This window comes from Indicator indicator, chromosome 1, assembly GCF_027791375.1.
Source record: "Indicator indicator isolate 239-I01 chromosome 1, UM_Iind_1.1, whole genome shotgun sequence".
In the NCBI taxonomy this organism is placed as follows: domain Eukaryota; kingdom Metazoa; phylum Chordata; class Aves; order Piciformes; family Indicatoridae; genus Indicator; species Indicator indicator.
The window spans coordinates 114,654,187-114,680,654 of record NC_072010.1 but is presented as its reverse complement, the minus strand read 5'-3'; the positions used below and the strand labels follow the sequence as shown (position 1 = coordinate 114,680,654).

General features: G+C 35.8%; 1 protein-coding gene across 2 annotated transcripts in view; it reads left to right on the top strand.

Annotated features, from left to right (window-relative positions):
* HLCS (holocarboxylase synthetase) overlaps window positions 1-26,468 on the top strand; it is a 123,288-nt gene that overhangs the window by 25,804 nt on the left and 71,016 nt on the right. For both annotated transcript variants that reach the window (XM_054386265.1, XM_054386257.1), the window contains one exon: window positions 17,183-17,454. In XM_054386265.1, the coding sequence (XP_054242240.1) occupies window positions 17,183-17,454 (272 nt within the window). The remainder of the gene's footprint in view (window positions 1-17,182; window positions 17,455-26,468) is intronic.

The following is a 26,468-nucleotide window of genomic DNA, read 5'->3' as shown; positions in this document are numbered from 1 at the left end:
ATTCTATTATCCTGTCAGGATGGCTGATATAATATATATATTTAAAACATTTGTGAGCTTGGTGTTCATCTCTTCTGCTAACTTCTCACTCCTGAAATGATAGATGATAGCATTATGGTTGTCTTTTTTTCATTTTTTTTCTTTTTTCTTTTTCTTTTTTCTTTTTTTTGGCGTGTAGGTTGCTCATAGAGCATTGCCAGCCAGCGTGTGAGGCTGAGTTTTCTTACGTTCAGTTGTCTTGGGAATCTAAATTAAAACAGTAAAATCCACAGATTTTTGCAGGCTAATTCAAATTCATGTTGTCTGTGTCTACCACAGGCACACATTCTATCATAATGTGAAGGCTGGTATTTTGTTTCAGTGCTCAAAAGTTGTAACCGAGAAACCTTTTGGAGTCAGGGTTCATGGTACTGCCTTTGAGCAGATGGGTGATTTAGATAGCAAGAATCCATAACTTGTGACAAACACTCTGGAGATCCATGGCAATTTGGCATCAGTCTGTTGACTGTGACCTCACTGGTAGAGATCTGACAAAAGTGGAGTATTTCCAAACATAAAAAACCTTGAGATTCTCTGACTGTCAGTGGGGCCTGTAGCTAATTTATGTAAGTGAGACTGGGAAAATGAGAACAGGCTTGGCATCAGCTGGAGCGCTGTGAGATGCTATCATGTTACCATTGCTCAGAAATGACGATACATTTCCACAATGAGAAATCATTATAATGGTTGTCTAACAATTTAATTAGTGCTTCTTTTCTACCTTTGCTTCTAAACAAATTATAGCTGAACGATGTAATGTTATGTATTTTAATTAAAGGGCAAAGTCGAATAATAATATGACCAAAGGGAAATAGAAATGTGACCTTATTTTGCTCACCCAAAAACAGAGATAAAACTGCAGACTTTGCTGGTTTTGAGACAGTGCATTTACCACATTTGAAGTCTTCTGAATGTGTTTCTTTGACTCTTAGCAATTTTTGACAGTTCAGTTACACGATAATGCTATCAGAAAAAACATTGTCCACTGAGTTTATCATTTAAGTTTATCAAGCTGTATTTATTCTGGAAAATTAAGATGGGACTTTAATTAAAGGTGTCGTTAATTTAAAGAACATTCCAGTCTTCTCAGAGTTTGTCGTCAATGAAGCTGAAAACTGTCAGCATTTCATAGGGAAGGGACTGACTTAGAGACTTTCTGCTGTGTTTATCCTTCGATGGTTCATTTTAAGAAATCATTTGGGGTTTCTGACATTTTGAGGAAGTCTTGAAATTCCAGGTGCAGTGGGAATGGAATTTGGCATGTGACTATCTGGCTGACATTATGCAGTTCTTTAGTGAAAAGCTGATTAAAGAACAGCTGTTAGGTTAAATCAGAAAGTTTGCTGTAGTTTCTACTGGAACTGCTATGTGAAAGATTTTTTTCATTTGGGTTGTAGTTTGTCTTCACAGCAAGGGGAATGTGTTCCAGTTTAGTAAATCACTGTGCTCAGTTACTTGGCAATTGTGACACTGACATTAATTACAAAGGATCTACATGAATATTGAAGAAAGGTTCTCTCAGAAAAAAAAAATAAAGATAAAGTCTTGTTCTGTCTGTTTTCATGGTACGTGTATTTTTCTTCTGTTGGTAAAAGCATCTGTAAAAGTGCTGTGTAGCTGAGTCCAGCAGGGCAACCTGTATTCTTACAGATTATACAGAGCTGTGCTTCACAGAACTGCATGATTTAATTTTAAAAGTTTCAGCTGGTCACAGTTATATATATGCCAGCATTTCCTTTTGCAAACACTAGAGGATCCAGAACAGGGATAAAGTTCTGTACTTAGGCATGGTGCTACGTCAGTATGTAATTATATATTCAGACCTGTGTAAGTCTGTGTGTATATGTCTGTTAATATGTTGGGGGTTTTGAACTCTGTATATAGCCTTATTAGCTGTATTAGCAACCTCAAATTTCAGAAACTGTCTTGTTTCTTTACCTCTTTAATAAATGCATGAGACAGTAGAAATTCTGAAAGTGACAGAGGCCCAGAGAAGATGACTGACCCTGGAGAAGAATGAGAAAAATTGAGGCGGGAGTTATTCCTCTAGTGTGTAAATTACAGCATGCTCCTTGACTGATGAGGGTAAGAACTTTTATGAGGGAGAAAAGCCTCAGGAGGAACAGGTAGTGCATCTAGTTTGATACCAGATGAAAGAGAAGACAGTCACTGTGTGGGAGGAGGAGAGAGGGAAATGAGGCAGCAGCTGAAGAGGCAGAGGTAAGGAGCAAGAATTGACCGTATATAAACCAACTTGAATGACTCCATTTTCTAGCATTCCTACAGCTGCTAGTTATTATAATGCATATCTAATAATTTTTAGCTATAAAATCTGTGCTACTTCAGACTGATCGTTTCACTAAGATGTAAGATAAAGGAAAACATTGATTTTTACAGCTTGTTTTACAGAGAATCACTTTCTTTATCTAGTGTGTGTTATTTCTCAAGTGTGTACTAAATGGTTCTATCCAACTTAAATGTTTTAAGTGCTGCTTCAGAAAACACTTCATAATATACTTCTCAACTTGTGAAACCTGAATATATGTGTAATTAAAATGGTTGTTAGAGCCAAGCCTTATCAGGTTTGAGTCAGTATTGAGGAGGCTAGTACAATCTCTCTCTATTTGTTTAAACACCAGCAAGAATCTTTACTGCAGTTTAAGAGTAGTAGTAGCTGTAATAAATTTGAAATATTTGCACATGGTGAGAACCAACATTTGAGGACAGAACAATAGATCCATTACATAATTTAACTTCTTAGAAGTGAGTGCACAGACTGCTGAGTCTCAAAGCATTCTTCAAACAACCTGCATCTAGATTTTTTTGCTCAGCTTCTTGCCTTTCAATATAGACTTAGAATAAAGTGAATACTATGTTTTAACAACTACAGAGGGAGTATCTAAGTAAATATAAGGTGATTTTTATTTCTTGAGATCCAACTGTGAAAGGAAATACAGATATAAAATGTATTACTGAATACTATGTATATATTTTCTTTTTTTCTGTTGTACCTTCTGTGATGTTATACTTGCAACAAAGTAACTGATTACAATTACTTTTACTTTTCAACTGATGAAGTAGATCATAGCTTAATTGGAAAAAAATTACATTTTTCTTATTATAAAGAGCAATATTCAGTTGGACAAATCATACCCCCATTGCCTCCATTTAAAGAACTGTGTCTGAATGCTCTCTACCTATTGTATAAAGACAGCTTCTAGAAACTGGAAAACCTCTTGAGATCCTCTGAATTTTAAGATGGAGACAACTACTTTGTGGAAGGATGTCTCAGCATTTCTATGTAGTCATAATCGATGAAAATTAATTCCAGTTGGTATTTCTGAAATTGTTTTTCAAGACAAGGAAAAAGAATTGTGTTTTGATGCATAATCATCAAGATGTAAATTAAAAACTGCATACAGCACGTTTTTGACTTTAGAACTCATTACATGAAATAAGCAATTATCCCAGCATTTTTTCTGATGTGGAAAATAGGCTACTTTTGATTTTTCTTTCCAAACTGGAAATGTGGGTGTGATGAGTAGTTTATGTACTGCTGCTACCTGAACAGCAGCTGCAGAAATTAAAGCTGTCTAATTAGTTTCCCATTTTTTTTTGACTGTTTTTTACATGTTAGTATATTAATACAATGTATGGGCTCATTCAAAAGAAAATACAGTAACTGAAAGCAAACACTTGTTTTTGCTTCCCATAGAGGGCCACTTTCACAAAGTTACCATAATCAGCGTGAGCTGCAAATTGCTGTAAATATTTGAGCTGCTTGTTTGAGCTTCTGAGGTTTTGTTAGAAATATCTGAAAGCACTTGAAGTTATACTTCTGTCATTATTTTAAATGAGTGTAGTTGATACCAGGAATGCTTTGAACTGAGTTCAAAACATTACTTGTCTTCGGTGGCAGAAAACTTCATTGAAGCAATGAGGCTCTTTGGCTCACAAATCCTTGTGATGTAGGTTGCTAGAAGAGGAGATAAGTTACCTTGAGCTCACTCTGTTCTTGTGCATCTGCTGCTGGCTGCTGTTGGAGAAAAGGTACAGATTTAAAAGGGCATATTGTATTCATATGGCTGCTGCTCTGTCTTTGTATTCGTATTGCTTGAGCAACCATGGCTTTCGACAAGAGCTGCCCATTTCTGCTTAGTGTTAGTTATTTAGTCATTGGAAAGAGTGTTTCATCAGGTCTTGCAATTATGGGAAGGTTTTCCTTCTACCTGTTTTAGCCATAGGCAACATCTGGGAAGCAACAATGTTAATCTGGTGTGTAAGAATAGCTAACTGTGATAAGGATATCTCCATAAGGATAGCTGTGATAACGGTATCTCTACAGCAACTGTTTCCTTTTGGAGATGGGAGTGGACTTCAGTATTCTCTTAAGTATCTTCAAGCTTTCTTCTATCCTATGTGATCCATTCTACTGATGGCCTTCAATCAGTAGTTGAGGAATAACAAATTAGACATTTTGGAATTACAGTACACCTTACTACAATTAATGCTATCCATACTGCACTGTACAAGACAATTTTTCCACTTTGCCAAAGATGTCTCTTCCTCTTAGAAGCATGAGATAATTTCCTGTTAGAATGTTGCTTTCGCAGCCACTGTCACATTCCTGAATCTTTTGTAATAATACTAGCTTGACAAACTGAAAGTGTACTTCAAAATTTAAACTCAGAATTTAAATAATAATTGCTTTGCTCTTAGTCTTCTGTCTACCTGGCTATGTTCAAGAACTGGAAATCAAAACTGTCCCTTTTTAACCAAGAATAAATTAATCATCAGATATCACAGACTGAGTATACAGACATTGCAACTTGAGTTCAGTAGTTTGTATGGAACTACTCTGGTGACGCCTTTTAAACTAATTTTTTTTTTCCCCCAATTTTTATTTTTTTATTTTAGTGCTGACTGAAGTAATTCCTGAAACTTTTCCCCTCAGGATAACTTGGGTTTTAGATGTTAACCCTCTGGTTAGGGACTATTAATTAAGGGTCTTAAACAAAGGTGGTGCATATTTAATCAGTTAAATGTTCATGCTTGGAGTGGATGTGTACAGAGCTGGTTTTCAGTCTTTCAAAGCTTTTGTGTCATTCTCACAGGTTCTTGACTTTAGAAGTGTAGTCTGAGTAGGATGTTGTAGCTGTAGTCCTCATTTTTGTAAGATCCTCTTGCACAGACGTTGGCTATTTTTCATTTTAGTGTTACAAGAGAGTTCAATACTTTCAATTCCACCACTTTCTATGGTCAGTCAGGAGCTTGAAAATGCAGGGTACAGCCATCTGCCTTGGGGGCTGGAATCTGCTTTCACTCACTGACTGCTGACCTAAGCTCTACTGTTACTCCACTTAAAAGTTTGAGACTGGCACTGGAGTCACTAACCGTTGCAGCAGACTACATTAGTGCCCATATGCAGCAAAACATTTACTGCTTACACAGTTTTCACCAAGTATTTCCCTAAGTTTAAAGTTTGTTGTCCCCTCTAGAATGCTGCTCCCAAGATATTTCCTTATCTGGGTTAATTCTAATTTTTAATGAGAAAAAAAGTCTTAAAAATGCAGACAAGTTTTTCAGGTGTGCCGTTCAGCTCAGTGTTAAAATAATGCAAGAGTATGCTTCCAAGTATTGTGCTTGGACCTTATTAAATGAGTTTTCTGTTAACTACATTCTATATGAAGTCTTACCATTTGCATTAATGAATATTGCAAAATTTTGTTTGAGAGGTTTGGTCTTCCCTCAACTCTTAATAGTAATGGAGCATAAATATCCCTAAGCACAGAAATAGGTGATTATCCTCAGAGATAAGAGAATCCAAAGTCCTTCAGAATAAAGAAAATTCTCCTGGCTGCCTGTATTTGTTTCTGTTGACTAATCTTCGTACACTGTCTTAGTCTCGAGTCTGTTCTTGTTTGCTTCTTTGAGTGTTTTGTATTCCAGAGTCACTCCGAAACCCATGAATTTCAGTCATGAGCTTTGACTCCTGCTGCGTTGTCTGCAGTACTGTAAGCTCTGTATGCCATGTGGGGTCTTCTGGAGTAGAAGCTGGTGGTGTATATAACTTGACTAAAGTGAACGCAGCCCCAAATACTGTCTTTCCCCCCAAGTTTAATAAGAAAAAAAAGTTAATTTGTGATTTGAGGCTTCATTCAGAGTTCTCAATATTAATACAAACGTTTGCCATAGCTGTTTAGGATCTATTTTCAAAGTGTGAAATTTTTTTATAGACTCAGCTAAATAAAATTAATTTGTTTCTTTTTTTTAAAATAATCCCCTTAAGTCATGCTAATATGTTGGGGTTTTTTTAGGATCTTTGAATAGCAAGGAGAACTTGGTGATAGTGAAAGCTGGTAGTTATTATCTTAATACTGTTTTTTTTATCTTCAGAGTACCAAGCATGTTCTTGCTGTTACAGTATGTAATTTTCAAGAAATTCTTCCTTTCTAAGACAGTAATTAGCACCTTTTAGTATAATTCTGTTTATAACTGTTTTGTCAACTCGAGTGTGTTATAGAAAGGATTATAAAATATATGATACATATTGAACAGTAACTGTGCAACATCGGGGACATAACTGTATTGTAATCACTGAATTGTGGTTCATGTGGAAATGCGTTGTGGTTTCACCCTGATATTCCACAGGCATTTTAGCTCAAAAACCCCTACAGTGTGTGACAAAGTTGGGAGTTCTTGCTTGGAAGAGGCAAAACCAAGGTACAGCTGAAATTGTGTCATTTGAATTTAATGCATGTTTGCAGTGCTAAGAGGAGAATCTTTGGCTCCTGTTACACTGTTCATGAACTCCTAAATTCTCTCGCATTTCAGGTATATAAACCTGTTGAAAGGCAAAACAAACCTGATGGAAAACCTTAAACTAAGAATTGTATATTATCAGTGCTAAGAAAAAATATTTTCTTAGTGTTTATTTACTTAACTCATTCTGCTACTAATTCTGAGATTTTCAGCATACCCTCAGTTTTTAATTAAAAAAAAAAAAGTTTAGTAGTACATAAAAATACTATTCTATGATAGCAGTTTTACCAGCTGAATATATTGCATCTAATTTATTACCCTGTTAGCTGAGAACAAAATTCTTCTGTATTCTTTTTTTCCTAGTCAATATAGAATACTTTTGAAAGTAATTTAAATGTGCACAGCATTTAGGGTTAGATTTATATCTTAATTTATTTTTCTAAACAGGACTTTGATTATTATTATTTTTTAATTTTTTTTTACACTCTATAATCATAACGTTCAGATTTTAGTGCAAAAAATGGAATGCCTTTTCCTTTCTGCCTGGTTTCCTTATACTTATTTTTAGCACAGTTGCACATATGCTCAATTTACTGTGCACTTTTCTTCAAGAAAATAACAACAGTTCTGTTACAAAGTAGGTGTCATGAAGAATTAAATGGTCAAACCGTAATTTATCACACCTTTTTCTGGTAGGATAAATCAACACCTACTAGTCCTCTGATTTATCAGCCCTTTCATTGCAATGCTCATTTTTGTGAAGTGTTATGTAGTGATGTTATGTCAAAGGTAGACCTTGTTCTTATTGATCCTTTACCCTCAAAGTCAGCTTTATAGTCTGTTGCAGCTAAAGTACCCTAATTACTGTGCTATGTTATGATACCATTTTACCTTGCATAGGTGGTCATATAGTGTTTTAATTTCTGAGGTTAAGAGTTACAGAGTACTAAATGAGATTCAGTCCTCTGGTTTTTAGTATCATTTAGTTTAACCCAAAACTTTATTATGGATGTTACTAAATTATACTAAATGGGAAGGGGGGTGGTGTTGATGCCTACAATCTTTGTTTCTTTCTTTTTGTGTTTGTGTGCTTAAATATAGCTATCTGGTAAAATGCAATTACTTTTTTTTTTGTATGTTTGGTTTAAAACCTGGTTAAATTCAATCCTTTAGTGATTCTTGACAGAGCTGAAAATATTGGAAGAGGTTTTGACATCCGAGAACGGGCTTTTGCATTGAAAAGTTTTCAAAGAAGATTTGAAATTGACTTGGCAACTGCTTGTGGGGGATTTAATACTCTTGTGTTTAGTATGTCATCTTACTCTGCTTCCTGCATCAGAAACCCAGCAATTTTTCTTTTTGCTGAACTGCTGAGCCTAAACCTTTTTTTTTTTTTTTTTTTCAACTTGTGTAATGCATTTCTGGTACATTTATGATATATTAGACGAGTTCTTGTTATTGTTGTAGGTGAGCATGGAGCTAACTGGTTCAGTGTATATTTTAGAATATTTTAAAATAAAATTGCATTTATTTTTTTTTAACATAAGACACAGACAATTTTAAATAACTTCTGTTTTTATTACAAACCTTGCACAGTTTTCAAAATCAGCGTAGGGTGCAGTAAATTAGTACAACATCATAAAATACTGCTTCATCAAATTAAGGGGTTTTTGTTTAAGTAGACTTTTGGCCTTTCAGATTGGAATATGGTTCTCTTTCATATGTAATGTGCTTTTTTCCTATGCATGGACGGCTTCAGGGTTTTTTTAAAGATATGCTTTCAGTTCTGGATGACGTTTAGCCTTTGACCCAGCCACTTTCTTACAATAAACAGTTTGTTGATGAGAGCAGCTGCTGGGAAGATTGCTTCCAGACTGTTCTGCTGCAGCTGAGTAAGAAAAGCAAAAGCTGGGATGCACCTTACAGCATTGCTCTCCTGTCCTACTTCTTCCTCCCCTCGGCTCTGTTTTGCATGGAGGACAGTGCAGTGGGGCCTTCTGCAGCTAGCTTTTCCCTGTGACTGCAAAGGCTGTTTTATAGTCAGGAACCATAAATGGTAGTGCTTTATCAAAACTGAGAAATCAAAACAAATGTGGTCTGCTTAGGGCAGTACGCTTTTTTTAAATTATTTTTTTTCTTCTATTGTTCCATCCTTTTAAGAATTTGTGATAACTTTTTTTTTTGCATGTAACAATGCAGAAAAAGTGCAGTTGCCTCATTTCCTGTGTTTGTTCAGCATGACTGAATGATAGCATGTGTCTTCAGGCAACCTAATACCTAAGCCTAACACTGTGCTGAAAAACAACAGAGAGATACTGATAGAATGAAATGGACATGTAGAAGATTTTTCATTTTCATTGCTAATTGGTTTCTTTTTCTTATTTTTAACCTTATTGCCAGCATTATTTTCTTTACAGAAGGTAACATCTGATATATTTTTCATTAGTTGGTGAATTCTGACCTAGGCCCTGAAGTCTGGTTTTAGAACAGATTGCTGCACATTGGATAAATTAATTTTCTGCCTACATACAGTGCTCTGTAAAGCTGAATTTAATTTTGGATTCATATTTAGACACAGATTTATGAGCAGTTACTGGGCATGTAGTCTAGGAATGGGTTGAAATCTAAGGTGCTTCATGTTCAAAGAAATGTGACTGTAGTGAGAAGGGTAAGGATACCTTGCAATACTTTGCTTAAAAAACTTTCACGTTTTTGGACTAGATACTCCAAAAGCAGTTGGCAAAATGGACCCAGTTCTATATCTGACTGTTTCTATTCACCATAGTGCTGAAACTATGCACCGTGTAACTGTTTATGTAATGTAATACTTGTTTTTAAAAACACACTGAAGAGTAGAGACATGAGGAACTTAGTCGCTGGAATGATCTCTCAGAAATTATTACCTTTTTCTTGCCTCTTTTGAGAAAGTGTATTGCAGACTGAAGTAACTACCCAAACCACTAGAGACTCATAAAAATCCAGTTGGTTGTGAATTAAAAAAGTTAGCCAACCCCACCATCTTTTCTAAATGCCCTTCAATATTTTATGCAGTTGGCTCATGTTTGTATCTGCGTCTAGGAAATCTAAGAATATTATTAATAAAATGAAACAGATTTCCTAGTTATGTTGTATCCTGAGAATGCGTAGAAAATATTAGCCAAGGAACTATCGAAGTTCATGAGAACATAGAATGAGAATGCACCACAGTTGTACTACAATAAAATCTTTATTAAGGTCTTTAGGGGATGGTGAAAGGAGGGAGTGGAGAACGGGGAATTTCTCTCCCTCCTAAGATTTTTATACTATGAACTAAAACACCAGTCATTAAAATAGTGGCTTTCTGCATGCTGAATAGAGTAAGGTGGATGCACAGACTCTCCCCGGACTTAATCTAGAGGGGTGACCTCAGCTAAAAGATGTCTTCCTGTTAGTCAAATATGCAAACCAAATGAAAATGTAAGTAATCTGAAGCTAAATTAGAATCAGCTGGTGGGGTCATGAAAGGAAGCTACCTAGCTTGCTCAATTTTTATCCGTTTTCTTGAACAAGGACTAAACTTTGAAATTCATTATAAGCAATTAAGAGAATTTTTATATATGCTTTCTAAAAAAGAATTTGAGTGCTTTATACATTTCAAATTAGATTTTGAATGTGTTGTAAATAGACATTGTATTGTAGTATTCTGTTTATTCTGTTTGCTATTGCAAAACCTATCTTCAAGCTTATTGTTAAACCTAAAAGCACAGCTATTGAGGATTCTAGGCATTGATGTGTAGTTTGGTGATGTTATTACCTCTTAATTACATATTAATGATGTCTGAGCAGTATTGAAACAATGACCATCCAATGAAATCTCTTAACCTGGTTGTCTGGTTCGAGACGCTGGCTTTGGCTTACATACACAAATCAATATATCAGTGACCTACAGCTTTCCAAAGACCTGATGAACTGGTAGAAGATGTCCACTGCAACTTAGTTACCAGGATAGTTGTTTTGTGAGAGGGAAGAGCAGGCCTATTCTTCATCTCTTCTAGTTCCTCTGTCAAAGCTGTGATCACCACAAGATAATTTTGATCTTCATCTGATCTGTGAAGGTTTTCTTTTTCTTTCTTATTTTTTTTTCTTTTTTTTTCTTTCTTCGTTCCATTCCTGAAGACTGGGTTTTGCCTGGTAGAAGAAAATAATTACTTTCAATGAATGATTATGGTACCAAATCTAGTATTTATAAAATATTTTATAAAGCCTCAGTGCAAGGTAATACATACTTGCTAGGGTTTGAAAGCAACGAGGATAGTATATGACTTCACATTTTTTTCTGTATCTTTTGTGTATTTACAGTAGGTGTTCTGCAGACTTTTTTTTTTTAAACATTTTTATATATTATTAAGTATGAACAGGATTTTAAAACGGGGCTACGGTTGCATTAGGCAACTGTCACCTGCTTTCAGATCTCAACGTATGACATTATTACAGAAAGTAAAACCACAGAAAGCAGAATCAGAAAAGCATTTTGTATGCTTCATTAGTCAGAAATGTCTACAAAGTGTTGCCCTCTTTTGTTAATAGCTGACTTTTCCTTCTGCTGACCTTCTAAATCACTAGGAACTGTAGACATGATTTTGCTGGCACTGGCCTACTGCTTACTACTTCAGTTTGTTTCTGTTGGATTCAAGTGATGCTATGGAATCTTTCCAGTGACTAATTTAACACCTTTTAAACTATTGAGCAAAGCTGTGCAACACAAAGAGGATATATGTATTTTTTTGGTAACACATACTTTCAGTTTTATAATACAAAAAAAAAATATGATTCCAAGTGCCATGCAGTTCCTATTAGAGGTTGGTCTTCTCTGTCAATGCTACTATAGAATTCATATGAAATATACTTGAGATCATACCTGAACCATATAATACCCATTTCAAAACAGCCAATTAAGAAAGAAAAAATAATAGGACACGTTAACCATATTGGAGGTGTGAAATGTATAAATGTGGTTGTGCTCTAAATGTGCTCCTCTAAAAGACTGGTACTTGATATCTGTGTAATCTTCACTTCTTTGCAGTTAATAAATGTGTATGTGGTTTAATCATTATATTAACTGATAATACATGAGTCAGTGCATCAGCTGCAGACATTGTGAAAGTACAATGAAGCAAAAATAATGGCTGTAATTCATTGGAATTGATTATGTTTTATGCCAAAGGAAGGAAATAAATTAAGTCATGTTCTAGCTTTGTATCCTGGAAACCAACACTTGGCCTCATGTACTCAACAAGCAACATCTGAAATAGCATATCACGGTATAGTCACAATATCGAGTCATCAGGTAGAGCATCAGTAGTTAAAAATGTCTGGGTTTTCCTCCCAAGAAAGTAGAGACCTGACTGATGCATACTTCTTGTTTGGTTTATGGCCTTATATTTTAAACTTTTATTTAGTTTTGCCTCCATGTTTTTAACAAAAAACCCAAAATAATTTAGGCTGTGACTGAATTTTGTCTTAATAAAGAATTCCATTGGCACAGAGTTTAAGACCTATCATCAAGAGTTTGGTGGAACAGAGCAGCTCCCAAATCACAGAACATTAGAGGTTGGAAGGGACCTCCAGAGATCATCAAGTCCAACTCCCCTGCCAAAGCTGGATCACCTAGGGTAGTCTGCATAGGAATGCGTCCAGGCGGGTTTTGAAGGTGTCCAGAGAAGGAGACTCCACAACCTCCCTGGGTTCCAGTGTTCCTCACCCTTTACTGGGAGAGATACTTGCATGTATCTGTGTGTATATGAACATATATATGAAAAAGAAAGAAAAGCCTCAAAATTATCTATCTATATATGTAAAATGTAAGAATGAAGTCTTGTGCTTGGGTTTATTTTAAACCATTGTAATGGAAAGTTTATGTGCTCTGTGCCGAAGTCTCATTGGTTGATACAGCCCAGGTGCAAATAAAATCTTCTCCATAAGGGGCTGTAATTTTCTGTTACTTTATACTACAACAGAGAAGGGTCCATATACAGCTGTTTTTTTCTTTATGTCTCCCTCTTTTCTCAATCTCAGCTGCAGAATAAGCATTAGGGTAAAAACAAAACTAGTGATTACAAAAATAAAAACAGTTTCAAACAGCAAAAGAAAACTTCTGTTATGTATCAGTTTCTTCACTTATCTGACCAAACTCCTGAAGTCATAGAAAGCAGATATTATTAAAACAAATACAGCTTTTACTCCTTCTTTATGTTACAATTGCTGTTAAAACTTTAGTTCAATGACTTGCAGCATCAGATCTCGCTTGATACAGTGACCGCTAATAAACCTTTGTGCTTGTCAGCGAAGGAGATGAAGGCTACCTAGTATGCAGTAGCCTAACTCTCTTATTCTGTGAATTTTGTGAATTAACATCTGCTATATGTACCTGCCCACTCAGAGCAACTTCATTCAGTGACACTTTTGGTCTGACAATAAAAATTCTACTTGTCCAGCTGTTTGTCGTTGGCCCAGATCAGTGAGGCTGTAACTGCTTTGAAATTTCCTATCTCTCCATACTTCCATTTGGGAAGATTTGAGTTGTGCTTTGGAGTGCTGAGGAAGAATTTGTTAGGAACTACTCACCACGTTTCAATGTCAGTTTAGTGCTTTTCTGCTTTTAGCAATTTTTTTTTTTTTACAATGCATTTAAAATACATTGTGCTTTTACCATGTGAAGTATAGGTAGAAAAATTTTCTTGTAAACAGAATTTGTGGTTGAGAATTTTAACTGTGAAAAGCTGATGAGCTCTCTTGTTGGCAAGTTGTTTGGCTGACATGTCATATTTCATTCTTGTTTTCAGAAAGAAGACAATATCTTGGCTTTAGAGAATGTACACATAAAATGTGATTTGAAAAATGAACAGTTTTATAGGAAATTAAATGTAGCTTGACTGCAGTTCCAAAACTGATGCAGTAATGATAAATAACAATTTCAGAGTCTATTTTTAGTACTTGCATCTCTATGAGGAGGAAAGGCTGAGAAACACTCGGGCTGATGAGCTTGGAGAAGAGAAGCTTGAGAGGGGATCTTCTCAATGTTTACAAATACCTTAAGGGTGGGTGCCAAGAAGGGGCCAGTCCCTTTTCACTGGTGCCCAGTGCTGGGATGAGGGGCAATAGTTACAAGCTGGAACGCACAAAGTTCTGCCTCAACATAAGGAAAAGCTTTGTTATGGTGAGGGTGATGGAGCACTGGAGCAGGCTGGCCAGAGAGGTTGTGGAGACTTTCAAAACGCACCTGGATGTCTTCCTGTGTGGCCTGCCCCGTTTGATCTTGCTTTGGCAGAGGGATTGGTCTTGATGATCTCAAGACGTCCCTTCCAACCTCTACCATGCTGTGGTTGTGTGATTATATTTTCAAAGGACAATATGTGTAATGCAGATTTTAGTACGATTGTATGTGGAAGTAGCTGCAGATATTGTTGGTGGTGCCTGAATGTCTAACAGCTACAGCATTTTGATTCTGTACTTACTTCATTAAAACTTGTACGTGCAGATTCAGGATTTTGGTAATGGTCAGAGTAGCAGTGGCCAAGAATTTGGGCATTATCTTACCTCGGTGCCTTGCTTAAAACACCTGATGTGTTCCCAGATGTGGAAGGTCAGGCATGTCCTGCACCCAACACTTTTCATTTCAATGGCCACCAGAGGTTGCTGCAGAACGGCAGACGCTGTCAGGGGTTGGTTTTGAATTCTAAGCTGAATCCTGAATTTAGCAACAAATTGCACAGTTCGGGTTCTGATGTGATTATATTCATTTTAAATGGAGTTGAAGCAGAGGTTAACCTTGACTTCTTATGTATGTTTATTTCATTACAGAAAAATACTTCTCTGTGTGCCAGTATAATTGTGGGGATCAAAATACATTGGTTCAGCATCCAGGTTTCTTTAACTTCCTGTGAAGGAGGTTCTTAGACTGAAGATTAATTTTTTTCTAGTGTGTGCTTGGCTGGCACATAAAACTTTGCTTTGTTAAAAATATAAAAACATTGTTTTAAATTTTAAAAAATCAATTGCTCTTCTTGATTATGTGTTACTTATGATTATCAGTTCAATAAAAATATGGACATTATGAGAAAAGCTTCAGAATTATACATATGTAGCAGATCTTAAATGGTTCAGGTGTGCATTAGAAACAAGAAAGTTAAATCAAGAAGCCTAAAAACTATGGGGAAAAAACACCTGGAAGAATATACTCAGGAGGACAAATAGTAGGTATTGTGTGGTATATTTGTAATAGCTTAATGTTACAGATGAATATATGCTATTTCAGTCTTTTCAGAAAGTGTGCTGTGGCAGAAGTACAGCAGACTTTATGATGCATAGTAGCAAGCGCTTTCATTGTTTGTTTAGAATGTAATATTACTTTAACCACCTTTATTTTTTACCGTGGTGTCTGTTTCTATAAGTCTGTAAATCTATCCTTATGTGAGTTAAAATTATGTTTTGTATCTACGATGTGCATGCTCAATTATGCTAAATGAATTTTTGTGTTTGGAAAGCAATGGGAAAATGCACTTTCTGATTAGGCACATTTTTTTTTCATACGATCTCTGACAAGAACGAAAGCTATAATGTTCTTAAATATCAGTTGCAGCTAATAAGTTACTCTGTGTGTGTGTGAAACAAGTAGGATAGCACACAAATAATTTAGCAGCAGTCTGTCAAAGCTATGATACTACACTAAGTGAAGATAAAAGCACTTCATGCAGATCAAGTCAAAGAAATGCCCATAAAACCCTTAATGCCACATCATCAGTTACGATGCATAATTTTTCTGTAACTAAAATTTAGCTACTGAGTCACTTGTAGATCCTTCTGGGGCTTTGAGAAGTTAGTGCCTGATTGTATTTGGAAAAAGACTATTCCTTTCTTCATATAATGATCTGCTACCCATACTATAAGGCTGCAAACCAGTAAGTCTGCTGACATTCAGCATACAAAGAACGTCACACAAGAAGCAGTGACCCTGTGAAACCTGAGAATGTAATTTCTGAGGATGGAAAAATCTATAGGAAGGTGTTAGGAACAGAGCCACTTTTCTCCTTCCTTCTTAATGTGTAACAATGGGACTTGGAAAATTGGAATAATGCCATGGATAGATAACTATTTTTAGGAGGTTTGGGTTTTAAAGAATTGGCTTGGAGCTCACAGACATCTTGTTCAAGGGTGAGAGAGCTTAGTCCTGTCTCAGCACTCATGTAGGAAATGCTAGCTTGTATTTTGCTTCCCAGATGCAATGCTGGGAAGATGAGGTGTATATGTGTGGTCAAATGTTTTTTGTTTTAAAGTCAAATGTCTTCCTCTTAAAAATTTAAGGGCAAGAATCACTTTTATGTTGCTTTCAGTAGAATAGAAACCACAGTTTTTTTGTTGCATATATCACATAAAACCCATTTTTACTTTCAAAGGAGAGCTCTTCGAAATTTAAGCTACGTGCATAGCAAAAAGAAGTCCCTGCATCTGTGTTCATGGGCTGTTAACTTACAATTTCTAAAGACATGGCAAATGTTTCATATCAAATATCTCAAAATAGAATTAGGTATCTCTAGAAAGAGCTCTGTGAATTTGTAATAGTTACTTCAGAGAGTCACCAAGAAGGTAATAATCTCAGTAATTCATCTCTTTGTGTTTAAAAAAAAAGAGTATTTCTAGATAACCTAAAACAAAGGAGAGAAAAATATACTTGTATGTATATAGATATATTTCACATTTAAAATCTTTCGCACAAAAGTGTGTGCTAACTGTGCCATTGACTAAGGACAAGGACAACAGAGAAGACGTAAAATTGCATTTTGAACACCAGTAGAGTTTTCTTAACTGTGTGCATTCTTGACTTACATGTTTCTCTTTTAGCTAGCTAATTAACAGCCACTGTTGTCTGTATTTAAAGCAAGAATAGCAAAGCTTCTTGTTAGCTGAAGGTGTGAGTCCTATAGCAGGTATTCTGCTGAGAAAGCAGTAAAGGTTTTTCTTAGCTGCTGCTTTATCCTTCAAGTCAAGGGATGGACTAAAGGGCTTCCAGCAAAGAAACAGCATGCTGAAAAGCCTGCATAATACAGATGAATGTGTCCTCCATACTTCAGTGTCTAGAAGCAGGACAAACACTGTCCTAGGGAAAGATTAAACCTAATTAATCTCTCAAGGAGTATGATCTCAACTCTAGGAAGACCCTACCAAGTAGTCAAACCAGGGCGGATTAGAACAAGCAGAAGTTGATCTTTGAAGAGGAAATTTAGTTAGTTTACCTATTTTGAAGTAGATGACTGCTGAATATTAATGTTCTCTAAAGAATGGTTGCATACGTTCACATGTGGTGGTTTGTATTTCTATGCCTGATTTTTATTTCCCTTGCCCACAGGAAATTCATCTTGCTTTTCTGAAATGGCTTGAGGGAAATGTAGACGCTGAAGGATTAAGAACATCCAGCAAGGTGTCCCTTAAATTTGTTTCTTCCCGTGAATCAAAAATGGAGATCACTCCATCTCTCATGCCAGTCATCACTGAGATGGGAAGCTTCTCATCAGAACTTTTCAGCCTGAAGACATACCAAGAGAATCTTCAAACAAAGAAGCTTGGAAAGATTGTTCTTTTTACTGAAGTTACCACAACAACAATGAATCTTCTAGATGGGTAAGACAGACCTAGATGATACCAAATGAGCTTTCTGCTGTGGAATTCACAATTACAATAGCACATGAAGTTCAGAAAGAAACTTCTTCCTCTTTGGTTTATTTGTTGCCTACAAGCTAGCCACAGTAAAACAAACAAACAAAAAAACCCCAAACCAAACCAAGCCAAACAAAACAAATGAACAAACAAAAAACCCTAAACCAAAACACCAAACAAACAAAAAACCTCCAACAAAACCCCAAAACCAACCAAACACAAACCCCCAAGCCTGGTGATCTTGTAGATAAGACACAAAATAGACGTCTTTGTATTCACAGAATGTTTATTGACAATGTATAAATACCAAGCCATAGCAGATGTGAAAATCTGAGTATGACAGCTTTGTACTTGGCAGTGGAGTTTTTTCCTCTTGCAAAGCACAAGCATCACCAGAGGAACTTGTAAATTGTTAAATATGCATGTTTAAGAGATTATTTGCATTTTCTAGCACAAGTTATTTGCTAAGCTAGTTACTTGATAAAAGTAATACCAAGTAGATTGTGGCCTTAAGTTTAACATTGCTGTTTCCTCTCATTCCTTTTACTGCATATTTCTCGAAAACGCTCTTTAGTGGTTTGTTTGGGGTTTTTTCACACATTGCTTAGGTTTACACTAAACATTCTTTCATCATCACACAGATGACCCTTGTGAATGAGTTGTGGGATACTTTTGAGAAGGTACTTAATTAGAGTTTTGAATGGGATTAAACAATATGAAAATCACAGCTACTAAATCTTAGGTTGGAGTCTATGTACAAAGACTATACTGTTACGTTTCATGAAATACTCTGATGGAAAAAACTGTCTTTGGGAAGTTGTTGCTCCTCAGGACAGATTATTCTCTGTGTGTAGCTATAACTTTTCTTGGCAGCTACTTTTGAGTATCAGTGTTAAATTCTCTGCAGGAATTGCAGATTAATTTTTCTGTTGAAAATAGCCTCAGGAATTTTGTTTCAGACTTCTTTTTAATCAGCAACATCAGTTAAATAATCTGGAATGTTATTGTAACTACTTAGCTGACCACCAATAATAGCTGTAGTTCTCAGCTCAGTGTACATTACAGAATATGCCTTCTTGCAAGTAATAAAGGTGATTTGGTTTAGAATATATGCATAGAAATTCTGTTAAGGAGGATGCATTATAACAGTATTAAAGCAAACCAGGAATTAAAAAATTATGTTTTGTGCTAAAATATTGCAATGTAGAGACCGTTGGAATCAAATAGTTTCAGCATCTCTTGAACCTCAGAGTTGTCAGTAGTACACCCCATCATGTTGATTTCTGCAGCCTTTTGTTTCTCACTCTCCAGATGAGTTTTGAGGGAGAGCCATTCTTACTTTTTAGATTTCTAAGGCCATTTTTACAGTCCTCCAGAGTTTTTGTCACTGTGCTGTTGCTGTGCTGTTCCACTTCTGGAAATGTACGCGGCTTCTCATTTTCTTCTCTTAGGCTTTTAATCACCTGTGGGGCAGCTTGATGCTCCCTTTCTAAGCTTTGTAGGCTGCTGGTTAACTGTTGCTGAAAGTTAAGCAATTTCTCTCTTTCAAATTGTGCTTGTTTTAAAAAAAAATCTGCACTATTCCCTATGTGTGCATACGGATTCTCATGCACACACATTAAAAAAAAAAAAAAAGGTGCTATCTAAGTTTGTGACTCCCCTTCCCTGAGATCTGCACCCTTGTCTTACTACAGATTTTGTGATAGATTTTGGGCATAGGCAGATGTACTAGCTCAAGAAGAGAGTACAAAGAGAAGATTTATTTTATAGGAGCATTTGTAGCATTTGGTTCTTCATATTCAGTGTTCACAGTATGTTCAGCCTGCAGGATTAAAAGCAGTGTGGTGAAGACAGCAACAAAATGATTATGAGGGCAAGACCTTTCTTCTGTGACAAGTTGGTTTTGAAACATGTTCTCAGTAACATTATTCACCCATCTCAGTAAGATACAGTATATCATTCAGAGTTTTGTGAATTTATTTAGATATCACAAACTAAATAAAATATTGTCTGGCCAATTTATGTATGATTGTATTATCAAGAAAGGCAAGGGAGCTAAGAGAAGTGATCTTGGTTTTTCAGTGTACCAGCTGAATGGTCAGCACTCAGGTTGGTTTTTTACATTTAAGTAGTCCAAATGTAATGAAGTATTTACAGATATAGGTACTCAAGATTTCCCTCACCATGATCCAGCTTGAATAGTCAGTTTTCAGGTGAGATATTCACTAGAAGTCCTGGCTCTATGCAGTTTATACTGGGGAGATTATAATTTGAACAATTAAGTTTATCTTAAAGAAAGGCCTTTGTTTTAATAAGTTAAAATATTTTCCTGAAGTATATGTTTGATGTTATTGTAAATACTTTGTTGTCATGAGTAATAGAATGGTGTAATACCTTGAGACTTCACAGATAATAACATTTCATAAAGAAATTTTTATTGAAGGGAGAAGTTGTCAAGTTTTTGAGATACTTCCAAAAGAAGCAATATAAATTTGTTAGGATATGTGTATGACACTTTTTTCTAGTTGTCAGTTCTGAATGAAAGGAAAATTTACCTCTGAACAAAAATGATTTTTTTTTTGATGAACAGGAAAAAGGTACCTATTGATCATTTGTGATTCCCAGAAAAAAAGAAATCGCAGTAGCATGTTTATAGTATCAGATATTGCAGTAAGCACTTGTTGCATGATAGACTTCCATAGGGTCTCTCAATGTTTTTGCAGTTTGTAGTGGTTGAAAATATGATGCAAACACCTCAAGAGCTTAGTGTGATTAGTAGTAAGTTTAATTAGTGAATTTTAGATAAAATCTGTTTAAATTTGATGACTTTAGATTTTTTTTTTTTTTGGTGCTTTGCTCACCAACTGAATGTCAAACTTCTGTTTCTCTTTCTTTCTACCTCCCCAAACCTTCATACCCCAAAAAAATTAAGATGTGAAAGGAGAAAGTGGGCTGGAACTAATTTAATGGCTGAGCAACCTCACAGTAGAGAAACAGCCGGAGCCTAATAGGGGTCTTTGTGTGCATTTCCACCCTGGCTGGTAATGTGCCAGTCAAAAGTCAAGCAAGAGAAACAGGTGGAAACTATTAGACCTGTCATAAAGTTTGAAAAATTGATTCTGGAGGCTAAGTGAATAGATTGAACTTGACAGTGTTGTCCTAAAGATTCTAAGGAAAAGTTCTGTAGTTTAATTTGGGATCCCTTGATTGTTCATTAGCTCTCCAGATGGCTGATCTTGGCGGTTTGAGTATTAATGTACACACTGTATTATCACTGACATACATCTATGTGCCCTAAGGTAAGAAGTGAAGTGTGAATTCACCTGTAGGCATGTAAAATTGAATGATATTAGTCCAAATGTAAACTAAAGATTCGTTTAAACATTACATAGTTTTAAATGTGCAATATTGCATTTATGATCTTGTGTTAAAAGCTTTATTTGAATCGTTTGAGGCCATTTTTAAAAGCATTTCTCTTTTTATTTCTTTAACTGAAGTTTAAAATCCTCACCAAGGATTTTTTCCCCTTCCCCCCTGCCTCCTCCCCAAAAGGAAATTATTTCTGTAAGTTTCATTTCAGAAACCTGGTCTTCAAAGATATTTACCCTAAGACCACCTGAATGGGTTAACTTTGCAGGAGGCAGTTCCAGTTTCTCAGTCTCCTCTCCTCAGAGTATGCCTTGGCTGAAACTATTATTTTTGAGGGTGCATTTGGTATACTGATACAAGTTTTACATTGTAGAGGCATAGATTAGACTTATAAGACTTGAGATCAATAAAGAAGTAGCACTAATTGGCTGCCATGGTTTCACAGGCATTTCATTAAAAAATGAATTAATTAGGTATGCATTTTAGTTGTATTCTTTACTTTATAACCTGTTTTTAGTGTTTTATTGGCAGAAGAGTTAATGATACATTATTAAGCCAGCATGTGATATATTCTATATGCAGTGCCATTGTGGATCCCTTTTCCCCAGTAATTAAGAAACACAAATTGCCATTTCTGTGAAGAGTTTGACACCAAAACCGGTGGATTTTAGTGGAAATGAAATGTGGAATGAAGGTGCTTTAATAATTGCTGAATGGGATATTTAAACAAAATGTCAGCTTAGAGTAAACAATAAACAGTTAAAAGTTTTGAAAAATCAAATCCATTACATCATTGGTGCCATTTTAGTTTTCTTTTTTTAAAATGCTTTTCTAGAATCAGATTGAGTTTTTCAGAGTGGTATAACAGATATGATTTTGGAAAGTGAGCATTAAGACTCATTCCTTTTCAAACTATTGTTTTAGTTGTATTCATGTTGCATGTATGACCTAGTGATGAGTAGTGTCTAGTTGCAGGAGGGCAGAGACACAAGTGGAAATTGACAAACTGTATTATGTACTTAGTAATTTTTAATTTTATTTTTCAAATCCTTGTGATGTTTTACTTTATGCAAACATAGTGGCTTAACATTTAGTCATTCTGTGCACCTCAATGATCTCACTTTCTTTTAAACCTTTTTTTTTTCTTAGCAAAATGAGATAAGTTGTGGGGAGTGGGTTTATAATGTCATTTGAAGATAGACATGTGCCATTAACACAGCCTTTGCAAAATACTTCTCAGAGTCACAGTGCTTGTTCTCATTCTGTCATCAGGTATACCTGTTGAAAGCCTCCCCTCTCAGATATTTGCCTCAGAATTACACTAGGACTCTAACTACAAGCCAGACTTATTCTTCTTACAACTGTTGGCTCAACTTGATCAACCATTTCCTGCTTTTTCTGTTTACTGCTTTTAATATTTCTTTAGCTAGTCATGTCTCATAATCTAGGCTTAGGTGGGTGGAGGAAGCTCTTTTGCTGTAGCAGCCAAAACCAACAGCAAGCTGCATCACTGCCTTAGTGCATTACTCTTCTGAGGATGTATGGGGTTGGTTGTGGAAAAAGTCTTCGAAGAGCAGTCTTTGTCTTTTAGTGTGGTGTGACTATCCCTGTACATTAATAGTCTGCTATAAATAAATGTTTTATTACCAACATTAACAGCTTGTAAAATTAATCCCCTGTGCCCTTCTCCTTCAAAAATGCATGTGGAAGAGCTGAAAAACAGCACGGAGGACAGGAAGGATGCCTTTCTTCCAGGAAAGAGACATTGCAGCTGGATGTTTAAATCATAGATGATTATAAATTGGTCAGTTGCATTTAAATGGTGGGTGTATTTTATATATGAACTTTTCTACTGATCCATAACCAAAAATCAGTTTGTATAGTGAGTACTTCTTTGTGCAGAGAGCTCTCACAAAATAGTTCATGTTTCTTTTAAAAGCTTAGCTTCCTTGGTTATGTTGTCTGTTAAAACTGTAGTCTGGGCTAGGAATGCTTTGCTTGGTGAACATCTAGCCTAAAAACTAAAGTTGGATACTAGTGATGATACACTTTAATCTACATGTGATGTAGATTGATGTGTTTAATGATGTGTTTAATCTACATCCCTCTTGTTTAATTTAGTCTTGATATAGTTACTGGCTTTTAAGAGTTCTATGAAGGGCTTTTTATTCTCCAAAGAAGAAAGTGTTTTGGAATAGCTGCATACATGCTTGTTTTCCTCAAGGGTTATTTTATATTCAGTATTTGGTGCCTGCCTTTTGTTGATAAAGATTAACTCAAATAACAAAACATGTTTGTTTCCTTTAAATCAAATAAAATTAATCTCAACAGTATTTTTTGCTAATTTAGTTTTAAATGTATAATATTTCATACTTTAGTCTTCTGTTCACTTATTAGTAGTATTTTGCCTCATCCAGTGTTAGAGAAAGTTGTCCTTCAGCCTGATAACAAAAGATCACACAAGAATTTCTGTAATACAGCCAAGAGTCTGTTCCCTTCCTTGCCTGTAGAAAGGGAGGAATTCGGAAGTCTTTGGCACTGATTTGGTTCTATGCCATTCCCAGACTCTTCTCTGCAATACCATTTTTCATTACATGCTTGCTGAAAGATTTCTGTATTAGGATTTGTCATCTCCTTTGTGTCAATTTTCCGTGCCTTTCTTTCCACCTGTTGTGAACAGTTCTTGAGGGCGCTAAACAATTAGGTCCCTATTTTCCTGTCACGCACCTTGTGCATATGATTTTTCATGGAATTGAAGGCAAAATATGTTCCTTTTCATTTTTTGTTATGTAAAATCAGTAGATTTTCTTCCCATTAATGAAGTGGGCCCCCCACTTGCGTGGTTTCTGTCAGTGCAGGGGGATGTTTGGCATTCCCAAAGGGAACTGAGTCATAAAAAAAAGATACCCGTTTTGCAGAGCAATTAACCCACGTTGAACTCTTATAGTATATTGTATTACCCTGCTGCTGGAAGTTCCTGAACAATCCACATTGTCGTCTGTAGCCTTGGAGCACTCATCCTTCTTAAATATAAGAGGAAACCTTGCAAGACTGCAAGTTAAAATGAGAGATGGAGAATGGAAACAGAAGGGGTTTGGTAATATTTTGCAGTTTTCTTTTACACGGTGCTGTTTTCATGCACACGTTTTTCATATTAAGATATTCAGACTTTTCATATTAAGATAAGAAAATCGAATGCTGAAGTTACAAATCACTTTTTTTCTTTTTTTTTTGAAGAGGAGGATTCAATTTGAAAAGTGTATATGTAGTAGAATATAGTATATCATAGTAATATATAGTGTATTGTTAGAGATAATTACAATATTAATTGCAACATATGACATATCTATTATTGTTACTCATTTGTCAACTCCATGACTGTCAGGTCTGCCTTTGAATTTCAATTTTTATTTAGTAAAAATTAAATGTTGCTGAAGGTTAAACTACCCACAAGCACCTACAGATTAATGTTTGCACCTCACTGAGAAAGAAATTTCATGATTTTCAATCATCATTTTGTAGCATATTGCTAAGTATAGCAGTGTGAGTTCTGTAGTGTCAGTGCAAACACATATCCAGTAGAGCTTTCCTTCTGTTCATCAAATACCTTTCTGTGTACTGGGAAACCTGCACCTTGTTGCCACCAATCCAACCTCACATCAGAAGATAGCCTCTACTGAAGTCATGTACTTATGGTAGTATGTTAAAAACACTCGAAGAGAAGGAGTAAGTCAGTGTAGGACATGACCCATTGATGTAAAAAGGGGAAGGTTGAGACATAGCAAAACTAGATATGTTGATAATCTGTTCAGATGAAACAGCCTCCCTATTTCCCTAATTAACTAACCTGGTTTAGTAGCTTGCAGCTTGGATAAGTCATGGGTCTGCATTATTCCCCCATACCTTTTCACTGTAATTATTCTGTTTGTTAGACTAGTAAAAGAATAAATTGAACGACTTACTATTACCTGATAATGTGTTTGATTAACAGGTTGTCCATATTATGTGACACTGAGGAAACTCCAGTGTGGGAATTAGTAAAAAATCCACTTGACTGAGCACTGCACATTTCTTACACTTGACCCATCAAGGAGATGTGCTGCAGGTGCTCAGCACATGCAACTTCCAAACAGACTTTTTTTTTTCTTCCTCCCCCCCCCGAAAATGGAAATTCTGGATAGGAAGCAGAGCCCAGTATGCATTGCCTTGGCAACTCCTTTTGGAATTACGCTTTCTTTAAGTGATGCTTAGGGCCTACCTCAGCCTTGGAATTATATCTAGAGTAATTCTGGTCTGATTTTTGAGAAGTTGACAGGAAGAATTGCTATTGTCAGCCATGGAGACAAATATGCTGCCTACTAGATTTTGACTTTTAACTACTTTTATTTGAAACTATGACAAAGCTCTGAATGCTGAACTACAACTAAGTGCAGTCACACAAAGCCTGAATTATTCTCTGGAGATGCCAATTTCTCCTTCTGACCCCACAGGGAGAAGAGTGTAATTCAGTTTATTAAAAACTCCAGGTTAGATCACGGCTTTCAGTTTCCATTTTGCACATCTCCATCTCTTTGCCCCTGTTAAAAAAAAAAAAAAAAGGAGGAAAAGAGATTGGATTTATAACAGTATGGGAGCTAAGGTAGGAGCTAAGGAACTTATATCATGGCTGTTTAGGGAAGTTTAGACAGCACCCGTTCCAATGTTATTAAGAATAAATACACAGATTTTTGTTTGTTCTTATGCTGACAGTCAGAAGGTAGTAATTTAATTTCAGAATAATTCCTTCACTGTTTTCAGAACAGAAAACTTTCAAAACTTGTGTAATTTCTAACTTAAACAGTAAATGAAGAAAATCCCACAGAATCTGAATTCTTTACCTAAATCCCACTGGGCTAATCTATTTTCACATATACTCCTAGTTAAAATATTTTAAGAATCTGTTTGTGTTCAATCGAGGGCTTGCGTTTATCACACCTCATATCATTTAGCCTAAAATGTTGTGGCCTGTAGAATGGTGTGGGGAAAAAAAAAAAGTGAGGTTCTCCCACTGCAACTTTGTAATCCCCAGGATTGCTATAAAATGCTGTACCTCATGTTAGTTTCAAAAGAATTTATTGGCATTGTTCGTGTTGCTTAACTGTTAAACGTGGATGAACTTCCAAATGGCTTTTTTAAACTCGAACTGACACTATTTTTACTGATGGTATTATCTTACATAAAAATCCCAGAAGTATTTTTAAGGATTCTCTGCAAATACAAAGCTTCTATGGTACGTTACATTAAGCAGTGGTGGAATACAGTTATAAGCTGTCCTTCATTTGATCTGTGTTTGATTGGATCATCGATCTCTCCGTTCACATAGGAAGATGCATACTGAAGAGGAAACAAGAGGAGAAAAATAAGTGGGGAAATGGAGCTTGAGGCACAGGAAAGATGAAATAAAAATAAGACATTTGAGAGAAACAAATATTATCTGTATTTATTGAATGTTTCTTCAGCAAATCTGTGAAGAGGAAGGTAAAATAAGTAGGAGGTAAGAAGATAGCAGTATTAGTTGGGGAAAAATCTAGGTGTTGTCTGAGTGCTTAGCAAACCAGTTGCTGATCAAA